This window comes from Myxine glutinosa, chromosome 2 (genome assembly GCF_964187855.1).
Source record: "Myxine glutinosa chromosome 2, kmMyxGlut1.1, whole genome shotgun sequence".
NCBI lineage: Eukaryota > Metazoa > Chordata > Myxini > Myxiniformes > Myxinidae > Myxine > Myxine glutinosa.
Genome location: NC_136262.1, coordinates 81,492,230 through 81,505,296, shown reverse-complemented (window position 1 = coordinate 81,505,296; position 13,067 = coordinate 81,492,230). Strand labels below are relative to the sequence as shown.

Here is a 13,067-nt window from a genome sequence, read left to right as displayed (position 1 = left end):
ACCAACTTTTTTTGAGGTCAAAAGGTCAAAGGTCAACTCATGGTGAAACTCCTAAAATCATCAATTTTCATTTGAAAAATCGTCACTTTTCATCCTATTAACCCGAGCTTTGATTGAGATCATCAATTTTAATCTTGATGAAATGGACAATTTGCTGTATCAATGGAAACTTTTTTGGGGGTGGGAGGGGGGGGGGGGCGGATTTTGCAAGTATCATGCTCTGACGTCTCCTTTTTTTATTCATTTATTTATTTATTTAAATAATTAATCAGCCGATATCTAATTAATTCATTAATTAATTAATTGTTGTTATGTTTAATTATTTAATTCTTGATCCTGCATGTAACATTTTGTGGCATGAATTTTTGTTTGTGGGTGTTACTCCCTGGTGTCCTCCACTCAGCACAGTCGGTGTTGGCTGCCTCTGCCCCTTTTGCCTTTCGCACACATTTACCTTCGTTCAACGCCGGTTTTGCTCTACTTATGACAGCCATGGCGATATAATTCAAAACAGATTTTAACTGCTTCGAGACTCGTTGTCGTTGGCAAAAATCTCCGAAGGGATAATGAAGTGGTCGTTTGTTGTCCGAATTTGATGCGCACCCCACATTCGTTCGTGCGATCCGTAGATAATCCCAGGTATTAGCGCAGGTGTAAAATGAAGGAACGAATGGAGGGAGATTTGTTCGAGGTTAAAGGCTGATATTCCGTTCACGTTCCGCCGAAAGCTTCTACCAATTAGCGCATCTCTAGTGCTCCCGGCAGATGGCGGGGAAGGGGTCGTAGATGCGCCAAGGGGAGGAGGTACCGCGAAGAGCCGTACGGGACGGGTTTCGTGTTGGAATCTTCTTCGGGGTCTTGGCCCTCAGTCGCGACCATGGACCAGCTCCGTCGGTTGTGCGGGACGCCGCGTCATCACAACAAGGGCGCTATTTTAGACCAGGTCGAGGAGGACGGGGACTTCATTTCGGGAAAAGGATCACGGGATTCGCACCTCGACCTGCATTCGCCAACAACGACTGAGGAGGGAGAGGAAGAGGAGGAAGAAGAGTATGAGGAGTATTTGGGAGGATATAACGGGGGTGTTTCCTCTCCTTGTTGCGGCCGTAGGTCTGGTCTCACGGACGGACAAGGGACCATCAGGTGTGCACTTTGGGTGTTTTTTTTACACGCAGGTAGAACCCACACACCTATCGTTCGCTTCTTCCCTTCCTTCCACTCATTATAATTATCCCTCCATGTCTTCCATTTCCCTCCATGTTACCACTCCGGTCCTCACACGTTTTACTGAATTTTCGATTTTAAAACCTGATTACGAGGCAATTCGATCGAAGGTGATGGTCGGTCGGTCCGTCTCGCATGTTCCATCGCTACATCTCGCTGAGTAGTACGGATTGTGAATTTGGACTTTGACACAACACACAATGCTCTGCCACAGTCTAAATGCTGACTCGACTGCTTCCCGCCCCCCTAGGTGCTCCGAGATGCAGCTCCCATTTGAATACCAGCCAATCAGAACGGTAGTCCGAGATGCAGCTCCCATTTGAATACCAGCCAATCTGAACGGCAATCCGCGATGCAGGTCCCATTTGAATACCAGCCAATCAGAACGGCAGTCTGAGATGCCGCTCCCATTTGAATACCAGCCAATCTGAACGGCAATCCGCGATGCAGGTCCCATTTGAATACCAGCCAATCAGAACGGCAGTCTGAGATGCCGCTCCCATTTGAATACCAGCCAATCAGAATGGCAATCCGCGATGCAGGTCCCATTTGAATACCAGCCAATCTGAACGGCAATCCGAGATGCAGGTCCCATTTGAATACCAGCCAATCAGAACAGCAATCCGAGATGCAGGTCCCATTTGAATACCAGCCAATCTGAACGGCAATCCGCGATGCAGGTCCCATTTGAATACCAGCCAATCTGAACGGCAATCCGAGATGCGGCTCCCATTTTAATACCAGCCAATCTGAACGGCAATCCGCGATGCAGGTCCCATTTGAATACCAGCCAATCTGAACGGCAATCCGAGATGCGGCTCCCATTTGAATACCAGCCAATCTGAACGGCAATCCGCGATGCAGGTCCCATTTGAACACCAGCCAATCAGAACGGCAGTCCGAGATGCAGCTCCCATTTGAATACCAGCCAATCAGAACAGCAATCCGAGATGCAGGTCCCATTTGAATACCAGCCAATCAGAACGGCAGTCTGAGATGCCGCTCCCATTTGAATACCAGCCAATCAGAACGGCAATTCGCGATGCAGGTCCCATTTGAATATCAGCCAATCTGAACGGCAATCCGAGATGCAGGTCCCATTTGAATACCAGCCAATCTGAACCGCAATCCGCGATGCAGGTCCCATTTGAATACCAGCCAATCTGAATGGCAATCCGAGATGCAGGTCCCATTTGAATACCAGCCAATCTGAACGGCAATCCGCGATGCAGGTCCCATTTGAATATCAGCCAATCAGAACGGCAATCCGAGATGCAGGTCCCATTTGAATACCAGCCAATCTGAACAGCAATCCGCGATGCAGGTCCCATTTGAATACCAGCCAATCTGAACGGCAATCCGAGATGCAGGTCCCATTTGAATACCAGCCAATCTGAACGGCAATCCGCGATGCAGGTCCCATTTGATGGCAGCAAATCAGAACGGCAATCCGAGATGCGGCTCCCATTTGAATACCAGCCAATCTGAACGGCAATCCGCGATGCAGGTCCCATTTGAACACCAGCCAATCAGAACGGCAGTCCGAGATGCAGCTCCCATTTGAATACCAGCCAATCAGAATGGCAGTCCGAGATGCAGCTCCCATTTGAATACCAGCCAATCAGAACAGCAATCCGAGATGCAGGTCCCATTTGAATACCAGCCAATCAGAACGGCAGTCTGAGATGCCGCTTCCATTTGAATACCAGCCAATCAGAACGGCAATTCGTGATGCAGGTCCCATTTGAATATCAGCCAATCTGAACGGCAATCCGAGATGCAGGTCCCATTTGAATACCAGCCAATCTGAACCGCAATCCGCGATGCAGGTCCCATTTGAATACCAGCCAATCTGAACGGCAATCCGAGATGCAGGTCCCATTTGAATACCAGCCAATCTGAACGGCAATCCGCGATGCAGGTCCCATTTGAATATCAGCCAATCAGAACGGCAATCCGAGATGCAGGTCCCATTTGAATACCAGCCAATCTGAACAGCAATCCACGATGCAGGTCCCATTTGAATACCAGCCAATCTGAACGGCAATCCGAGATGCAGGTCCCATTTGAATACCAGCCAATCTGAACGGCAATCCGCGATGCAGGTCCCATTTGAATACCAGCCAATCTGAATGGCAATCTGAGATGCAGGTCCCATTTGATGGCAGCATATCCGAACGACAGTCTGAGATGCCGCTCCCATTTGAATACCAGCCAATCAGAACGGCAATCCGCGATGCAGGTCCCATTTGAAAACCAGCCAATCAGAACGGCATTACGAGATTCAGGTCCCATTTGATGGCAGCCAATTGGAACAGCGGTCCAAGATACAGGTCCCCACTGATGGCAGCCAATCAGCACAGCAGTTTAAGATGCAGGTCCCATTTGAATACCAGGCAATCAGAACGGCAGTCCGAGATGCAGGTCCCATTTGATGTTCGCCAATCGGAACGGCTGTCCAAGATGCAGGTCCAAATTGATGGCAGCCAATCAGAACAGCAGTCCGAGATGCAGGTCCCATTTGATGGCAGCCAATCGGAACGGCTGTCCGAGATGCAGGTCCCATTTGATGGCAAGCAATCGGAACAGCAGTCCGAGATGCATGTCCCATTTGATGGCAAGCAATCGGAACAGCAGTCCGAGATGCATGTCCCATTTGATGACAGCCAATCAGAACAGCATTACGAGATGCAGGTCACATTTGATGGCAGCCAATCCGAACAGCCGTCCGAGATGCAGATCCCATTTGAATCCAGCCAATCCGAACAGCAGTCCCAGATGCAGGTCGCATTTGAATCCAGCCAATCGGAAAGGCAGTCCGAGATGCAGGTCCCATTTGAAAACCAGCCAATCAGAACGGAAGTCTGAGATGCAGGTCCCATTTGATGGCAGCCAATCAGAACGGCATTACGAGATGCAGGTCCCATTTGATGGTAGCCAATTAGAACGGCTGTCTGAGATTCAGGTCCCATTTGATGGCAGCCAATTGGAACGGCGGTCCAAGATGCAGGTCTCCATTGATGGCAGCCAATCAGCACAGCAGTCCAAGATGCAGGTCCCATTTGAATACCAGACAATCAGAACGGCAGTCCCAGATGCAGGTCCCATTTGATGGCAGCTAATTGGAACGGCAGTCTGAGATGCAGGTCCCATTTGAAACCAGCCAATCAGAACAGCTGTCTGAGAAGCAAGTTCCCATTTGATGGCAACCAATCAGAACGGCTTTTTTTGGAGATGACCTTCGATTTAACTTTGTGTACAGTTATTGTACCTGTAAGAGTCGTGTACACTGTTCCCAAGTCCTCCATGTCTCTATCCGACTATTGTTTCCACATCCTGGTGGCGGATTTGCAGTTTACCTCGAGAACCGTCCGTCTCCTCGTCTCACCCCTTCAAACCCCCAGGAGTACCTTTGACTGTACTTTCTCCGCTGCAATCACATCCTCTTTGTGTGTGTGCTGTACCAATGTACCATCCTCATAGCATTGACGACTGCATTTTAATATCCTATCTCTCTGTCTTTGCAAACATGGACCTATTTATCACCACCCATCCCATTTCTCTTCTACATGAATGATCTTTCTGATTCTCTGGAAAAACCTTTCTCATCTTTTTGCTGATGGCTCTGCTGTGGCATTCCCTCATCCCTCAGATAGGAAACCTCGATTGATGGAATCATGAGCTGGTGCAACACTTGGGAGATATTTTACAACCCTGACAAATTTCACATTGGGCGGATCAATGATCTTAGGTCGGTGTGGGGGGAAGGTTGATGGGGGGGTGGGGGTGGGCTACATCCCTGTGCCCCCTGTATCTCCATTTCCATCACCTATCCAATTAGATGTTGACCCTATCTGCTGTCCGTGGGGCAACCGCCCTCCCAGGAACAGCAGTCCAAACATTGACGACTGTGTGAAATGCCAATACTTTGTTTCTGTGCAAACTTTTGTCTTTATTACTACGAGAAACACTTGTTCCCTTCGGGAGCAGCCTGGGCAGAGGGGCGGATAGATTGAGAGGTGGGGGCAAATGTATTTTGTGCCGTGGCTAATAAACTCTTCTGTCTGCAGCAGGTGGTCAGTAAAACCACACGCACTGTGGGTGTGCAGTCCAAAATTGTAAGTCGCTTCTGCTAGAGGGCGGGGAGGGTTCGTCGTTGTGCCCGTGAGCTGACTCTAGGTACTACCAACGTGTATGCAAAATGTGGTGGAGATCAGCCCAGCTCTGTTTTTCCTATGATTTTCAGATGAACACACACACACACACACACACACACACACACACACACACACACACACACACACACACACACACACACACACACACACACACACACACGTACTAAGAAGAATTTATTTTGTGTCCCCAGAATTGAACAAAAATTATATGTATATACCATAGACTCCTTTAGAGAGTCTATGGTATATACTGTATACACGTCTCTCTCTGTCTCTCTGTCTCTCTGGCTCTTTGTGTCTCTCTCTCTCTCTCTCTCTCTCTCTCTCTCTCTCTCTCTCTCTCTCTCGCTGTCTCTGTCTCTGTCTCTGTCTCTGTCTCTCTCTCTCTGTGTCTCTGTCTCTCTCTCTCTCTCTGTGTCTCTGTCTCTCTCTCTCTCTCTCTCTGTGTGTGTGTGTGTGTGTGTGTGTGTGTGTGTGTGTGTGTGTGTGTGTGTGTGTGTGTGTGTGTGTGTGTGTGTGTGTGTGTGTGTGTGTGTGGGGCTTTCTTTCTTTGTTCCTTATGCACAGCCAAATCTTTTAAGTTACAACCTCGAAACTCAAGGTACAAATACACTTTGTATGAGGGGGGTAGATATCCGTCGGGGGGGTTGTGTAGCACACATCCGTCAACTAGGCCCTCACACCGACCACATGGTCGGGAGTTTGCAGTACGAGCAGTTGCTGGTTCGGGGACTTGAGAATGTCCTCCAAGTCTTTTGTCGTGCAGAGGCACAGCCCTTTCTCTCAAATCCTTTTCTCTCAAGTCCTTTTTCACCTATCTTTCAGAAGCCCTATGAGCCATTCCAAGTAACAATTCTTATCCAGGAAACATAATACTCGTACATTTTATTTAACCCTGATCTCTTAAGCTTCCTGGGGTTTCTGCGCATACACACCGAGCATTTTGTGGGGGGTTACGTCATTAGTTTTAGAAAGTGCCATATTGATGGTCAGGGTTGGTGTTGCACGTTTGTTTCCCAATTTGTGATGACAGCCCCCACGTTTCAAATCGTCCTGATGGAGGTGACCACTCTCTGACAGCTCATTATTTGAATGTCTCAATGAAACGCTCCTAACTCCTAACTCCTTTCTCCAGCGTCTATGTCATGATGTTCTGTAACGGAGCATTGAGACTTCCCGACTGTAGTCTTGAATTTTAAATCATATCCATGGGAATGCAAATGATTCTCGCAAGTGGGCATTTCTGTGCACCTGGGAAGTGGTGTCCTCTGACATTCGATAGGATAGTGATTTATTTATATTCTCAGAGGTTAGGCTAAAATATATCCTCAATTTTGGGTTGGAGAGTCTCTGAGGTTGCAAACTTTGTATGGCCGACTGTTCTGACGTCCGTGTTCCCTACTGTTGTTGTACTTCCCTCTCGCACCCCTCTTCTCTCCTGCTCCCTTTGTTATATGTTATGTGTGCTAGCTCTTGTATGAGCCAGGATAACGTATACAAAAAACCCCCAAAAAACCATTAAAACCAAATAATATACCATGCTTAAGGATGATAAACATGTAATAAGTGACTTGTTGGATTTACTCTGAACAGGTCCGCTCAAGAACTAATGACACGTGACTCTGGGAAGGCGGCATTTTCACTGAAGAAAGACAATAAAACTGCGTCGGCATTGACTCTCCTCCGAATTGGATCTGAGCCATGGCGGTCCCCTCAAGCCTCTATTGCAGACCGAGCTTCAGAGCAACCACCTCACTTGGCTGAACGGATGGTAAGATGGATTAAAGAATGATATTTTAGCTTCTAATAATTCTTTCTATCTGCTAATTAACTAATTTCGAGTTTTAGTCTTGCAGCCAATATAGTTATATTATGATAATGACGACATTTGCCAAGAAAGAGGAAAACTTCTTCCACAATGGGACTCCATTGCATGATTGCTTGGCAGTGTGTGAATAGTGTCTGTATTTCATGGAGTGAAATCCTTTTTTTTTTTTACGGCGTAGCCCATTGGGCGAAGCCGTCTAGAACAGTGTTTATCCATCCGCATGTATGTCCCCTCAAACGTATACCAATCGGAGCTGAGGATATGGTCACGTGACAGGGTGATGTGATTACATCTGATGTCATTACGGCGTATGGCGGCTGACTCTCCACACTGGCATTTTGATTCCAATTTGTTCAAGCCGAACATATCGTCGAACCTGTCATATATCACAATCGCCATGCTCTCTCTACCTTTTCGTTTTTCATTCAGTGTGAAACACCAACACACCGATTGTTAAAATGACCATGAAATATCGAAAGCATCGGCTTTATGTCTCTTCCATCAATATGGTACGTATAGGCCTTAGGCGTTATGACTCATCTTTTTTTTTTCTTTTTTTTTGGATACATAATCGAGGCTCGTGAAAGAGCTAACATTTATCACACAAACAAATCAAACAAACAAACAAAGTATATAAAAAGGGGAGCTGTAGACAAGATGGGGAGAGGAGGGGAAGCACATAAACACAACATTTGTGAGGGACATCGGGAATGTGTGGGAGGGAGAGGGCTTGGGGGGAGGCAGCGTGGGAAGGGGGTGGGGGTGGGGGGGTGGGAGAAGTATAAACACAAGGACACCAAGTACTTCCAGGAAAGAAGTTGGTATTTCAAAAAAGAGGATTTGGGGTGAAATTAACGTGGGTAGAACTGATCAAGGTTTTGGATGGGGGAAGATAAGAGATGGTGGTGAACAGCTGTTTTAAAGACCTGGAGGGAGGAGTGGTATTGAAGGGAGTGGGGGAGTTTGTTCCAGAGGCGGGAGAAAAGAGGAATGAAAGAGTGAAGGTGAGCAGAGAGTCTTGATTTTGGCAGTTTAACCATAAAAGGGTTGCAGGCAGATCTTGTGCGACCTTTAGGAATATTTGGGGGACAGAGCCCAGAGAGAGCTGGAGGAGCAAGGCCGGCGAGGACTCTGTAGAAGACAGAAAGATCACCAACCTGCCTGCGGTGAGTAAGTGAAAGGCCCTCGGAGGTAGCTTCATCACGGGAGATTCCAATGATTCTGAACGCTTTGGTTTCAACAGCGTGAAGACGAGCTAGGTGTGAGGCAGGAGCACCAGCCTAGAGGGGAGAGCAGTATTCCATTGAGCTGCGGATGAAAGCCTTGTATGTGGTGAGGAGCTCAGGTGTGCCAAGGAAGGACTTCGCACGACGGAGGATGCCCAGTCGGCGACTGGCTTTGGAGGCCAGATTTGAAATGTGGTTTTCCCAGGAAAGATCATGGCAGATAGTGAGACCCAAAAGCTTGAGTGACAGAACTTCTTGGAGAGGATTATTCAGAAAGTGGATGGGAGGGTTGTCCAGGCGGTCTTTTCGGAGAGACATAGTGAGAGTGTGAGATTTGTCAGGATTGAAAGACATGTTCCACTTGTTTGCCCAGTCAGTGATTTTGTCCAGGTCTGCAGAGAGTGGGGAGGCTGCAGACTGCCGATCTGAGGGATGAGGAATGGAGCGGCAGAGAGTGGAGTCATCAGCAAAGAGATAGAGAGGATTTTCAAGAGAGTCGGAGAGATCATTGATGAAGACCAGAAAAAGCACAGGGCCGAGAACACTGCCTTGGCGAACTCCAGCATGAACAGGAAGAGGAGATGAGAGAAACCCATTCAGGGCCACACGTTGACTACGACTAGAGAGGAAGTCCGCCAGCCATGCGTGGAGATTTCCATGGATACCAAAGGAGGAGAGTTTGGTGAGCAGAGCAGGGTGCCAGACCGTATCGAAGGCACGTGATATATCGAGGGAGACAGCTCTAATTTCCTGTTTGGCATTGAGGACCTCCATCCATTGTTGAGACAGCAGAAGCAGCATGTCCAGAGTAGAGTGACCTGGTCTGAAACCAAATTGATGATCAGAGATCAAGCCATTGGAGAAGAGGAAAGATTTCATATCCGAAGCAATGATGGATTCCGAAGCAATGATGGATTCCGAAGCAATGATGGATCTTTGGACCGTTTTGGACAAATTAAGCCAAGGTTTCTTAATACAGTAGTGTATCGTTTCAGTCATATCCTTTTCGTAATAATAATAATAATGTAGTAAATATAACCATAACACTTTAATCCCATTGTCGTGAATGGAAAGTTCATGGATCGAAGCGGTGTATGGTTCATGAATCAATGATCAAAGCGGTGTTTGGTTCATGAATCAATGATCTAAGCGGTGTTCAGCACTATTATAAACAAGCATTCTGAGTATTGCGCTGCAATACATATGCCCTACCGGCAGTCTGTCGTCTGGAAAACTGTTGGGGAAATTACCAAAGTTCAAAGTGCCATAACTTTGTCAAAAATGATCGAAACGTCGTGAAGTTCGAACTTGATCTGTAACTTATCATGAGGAAACCATGTACCAAGTTTGAAATCATTAGCATTAAGAGTTTAGAAAAAAAGTCCGGAAAACTGTTCTTTGCATGACGGACGGACTGACGGACTGACGGACTGACGGACTGACGGACTGACGGACTGACGGACTGACGGACTGACGGACTGACGGACTGACGGACTGACGGACTGACGGACTGACAGACGGACAGACGGAGGGACGGAGTGCAAACCTATCGTCCCCTCCGGTGTACACCGGTAGGGGACTAATAACTGAGGAAGTATGAAATTAGCCTCGGTTTAATGGCAATATAATTTTCGAAATAATGATAACGTAACGTTAATATTAAAGTAAATCTCATCGTAACACCAATCCCTTCGTAGTGACTGCAAACTCACTGGAAGTTAAAATATATCAGTTTTGTGTCAGTTACGTCATTACGTTTATGATGTCATTACGACGGCTGAGTCCACCGATCAACATTTTAATTTACTAGTACACCCGCTCACTACTGGAGCTGCAGGAAGGGTCAATTCCTCTTTGGGGTACATAGATTACAGTCGATCTATGGTCGGGTCTCAAGAACATTGGGTGTGTGTTCATTTACCTTGTGGAGAGATTCTTATGGAGAGATTGCCATTTGGTTTAAGCATTCGAGCAAGCATTCCATTCAAAATCCTTCCACCCATTCTGGGAACCATAGCTCCACCCATTGTGGGAGAGGCTTCATATAAACAAATATCCACAATTTTATTAACTCGCATAGCTTTGAGGCCTGTTTTGTAGGCCCGTGGTGTCTTCCTCTCTCACACAGTTTTATTTCAAATCAAATTCGATATATCATTTCATTTTTCACAGTCGCTAACATAGTTTTAGACTCGGTTGAAAAAAAACGGGAAGAAAATCCGATGAAAGTTGCCCTTTATAGAACGAAATGAATTCTCAAAGGCCTGTAACTTCAAGTCCATTGAGATTTTTTTTTTTTAAATCGCGGCATGGTCAGTCATACACCGCCCGAAATAACAGACGGGAAAATGCCGAGATATATTAAAAATTCGTCACCACACACGGGAAATTGCCGAGATATATTTTCACTTTGCACAAAAATAACATCAAGTAATCGAATCAATAGGAATGTCCTGTGCCTATAACATCGACGTTATAGGCACAGCTGCATCTAGGCAGTGTGTAACATCGACGCGGCTTTTGTTTTAATTAAAACTTTTTGTACCTGTTTTTTTTTATCTCTTACTGCAATTAAAAGCACAACCTTTCATTTGCCTGTGTGTAAAGTGGAATTTCAAAATTTAATCTGCGGAATTGAGCTTAGCAGCAGTTCCTACTGTGAGAAAATTGTTCATTTGCTTAAAAAGTGTCTCCGGGCGGTGATTAGTATGACCCAGCATGTATATTTTGACAAAATCACATCGAGCCGTTTGCCAAAAGTGCCTTCCTGCTAGCAGTCTGTTAAATGCAGATTTATAACATGGAACCCATGTGCTTACAAAAACAGTTTATCACACACAGGATCATGGAGCACCATCTAAACGACGTGAGCTTAGCCTACCCATTACTGTGGGTCAATTAAACTTGTGCTTGCTGATTTTGTTCATTTACATTTGGGAATATGGTTTCTCACATGCTCCAAGCCAATGAATACATAAATCGAGCTTTTCATTTTTTAATTGCGAAGCCGCTTCAATATTTGGTAATGCCCATCCGTCAAAAATGAAGAAGAAAAACCTTTCCCACCCACGTGTTTAATTCTAAAGAACAATTCTAATGGTTTATTCTAAAGGGTTACAAAGGGTAATTCGAAAGGGCAATTATAATGGGTTATAAAGGGTTATTCTAATGGGTTATTCTAAAGGGTTCTAAAGGGTAACTCGAATGGGTAATTCTAAAGGGTAATTCTAATGGGTTATAAAGGGTTATTCTGATGGGTTATAAAGGGTAATTCTAATGGGTTATAAAGGGTAATTCGAAAGGGTAATTCAAATGGGTTATAAAGGGTAATTCCAAAGGGTTATTTTAATGGGAAATTCTAATGGGAAATTCTAAAGGGTTATTTTAATGGGTAATTCTAATGGGTACTTCTAAAGGGTAAGTCGAATGGGTAATTCTAAAGGGTAATTTGAAAGAGTTATAAAGGGTAATTCAAATGGGTTCTAAAGAGTTATTTTAAAGGGTAATTCAAATGGGTAATCCTAATGGGTAATTCAAATGGGTAATTCAAATGGGTTATAAAGGGTAATTCTAAAGGGTAATTCTAAAGGGTAATTCTAAAGGGTAATTTGAAAGGGTTATAAAGGGTAATTCTAAAGGGTAATTCTAAAGGGTAATTTGAAAGGGTTATTCTAATGGGTTATAATGGGTTATTCTAATGGTGTTGGCTTAGCGGCTTAGTCAAAATATGCTTCTTCTCCAATAGCATGTCAGGCACATATCACCCTCATGCTCTTTGTTTGTTGGACAAAATGTCAGATCATTTTTGCTAGGATGTCAATTGGTTATAAATGGTAATTCGAAAGGGTTATTCTAATGGGTTATAAAGGGTAATTCAAATGGGTTATAAAGGGTCATTCTAAAGGGTTATTGTAATGGGTTGTAAAGGGTAATTATAATGGGTTATAAATGGTAATTCTAAAGAGTTATTCTAATGGGTTATAAAGGGTAATTTGAAAGGGTAATTTTAATGGGGAATTCATATGGGTTATAAAGGGTAATTCTAAAGGATAATTCAAATGGGTTATAAAGGGTAATTCTATAGGGCAATTCTAAAGGGTAATTCAAATGGGTTATAAAGGTTAATTCTAAAGGGTAATTAAAATGGGTTATAAAGGGTAATTTGAAAGGGTTATTCTAATGGGTTATAAAGGGTAATTCTAATGGGTTATAAATGGTAATTAGAACGGGTTATTCTAATGGGTTATAAAGGGTAATTCTAAAGGGTAATTTGAAAGGGTTATTCTAATGGGTTATAAAGGGTAATTATAATGGGTTGTAAATGGTAATTCTAAAGAGTTATTCTAATGGGTTATAAAGGGTAATTTGAAAGGGTAATTTTAATGGGCAATTCAAATGGGTTATAAAGGTTAATTCTAAAGGATAATTCAAATGGGTTATAAAGGGTAATTCTAAAGGGTAATTAAAATGGGTTATAAAGGGTAATTCTGAAGGGTAATTTGAAAGGGTTATTCGAATGCATTATAAATGGTAATTCCAAAGGGTTATTCTAATAGGTTATAAAGGGTAATTTGAAAGGGTAATTCTGAGGGGTAATTCTAAAGGGTTATT

The 13,067-nt window shown here is 44.6% G+C and overlaps 1 protein-coding gene across 1 annotated transcript in view; it reads left to right on the top strand.

The window, feature by feature from the left end:
* Positions 1 to 677: 677 nt before the first annotated feature.
* Positions 678 to 13,067, top strand: part of LOC137421650 (potassium/sodium hyperpolarization-activated cyclic nucleotide-gated channel 2) — a 102,128-nt gene continuing 89,738 nt past the window's right edge. The window contains exons 1-2 of the mRNA XM_068107907.2: positions 678 to 1,143; positions 6,996 to 7,173. Of these exons, the coding sequence (XP_067964008.1) occupies positions 878 to 1,143; positions 6,996 to 7,173 (444 nt within the window). The 5' untranslated portion in view covers positions 678 to 877. The remainder of the gene's footprint in view (positions 1,144 to 6,995; positions 7,174 to 13,067) is intronic.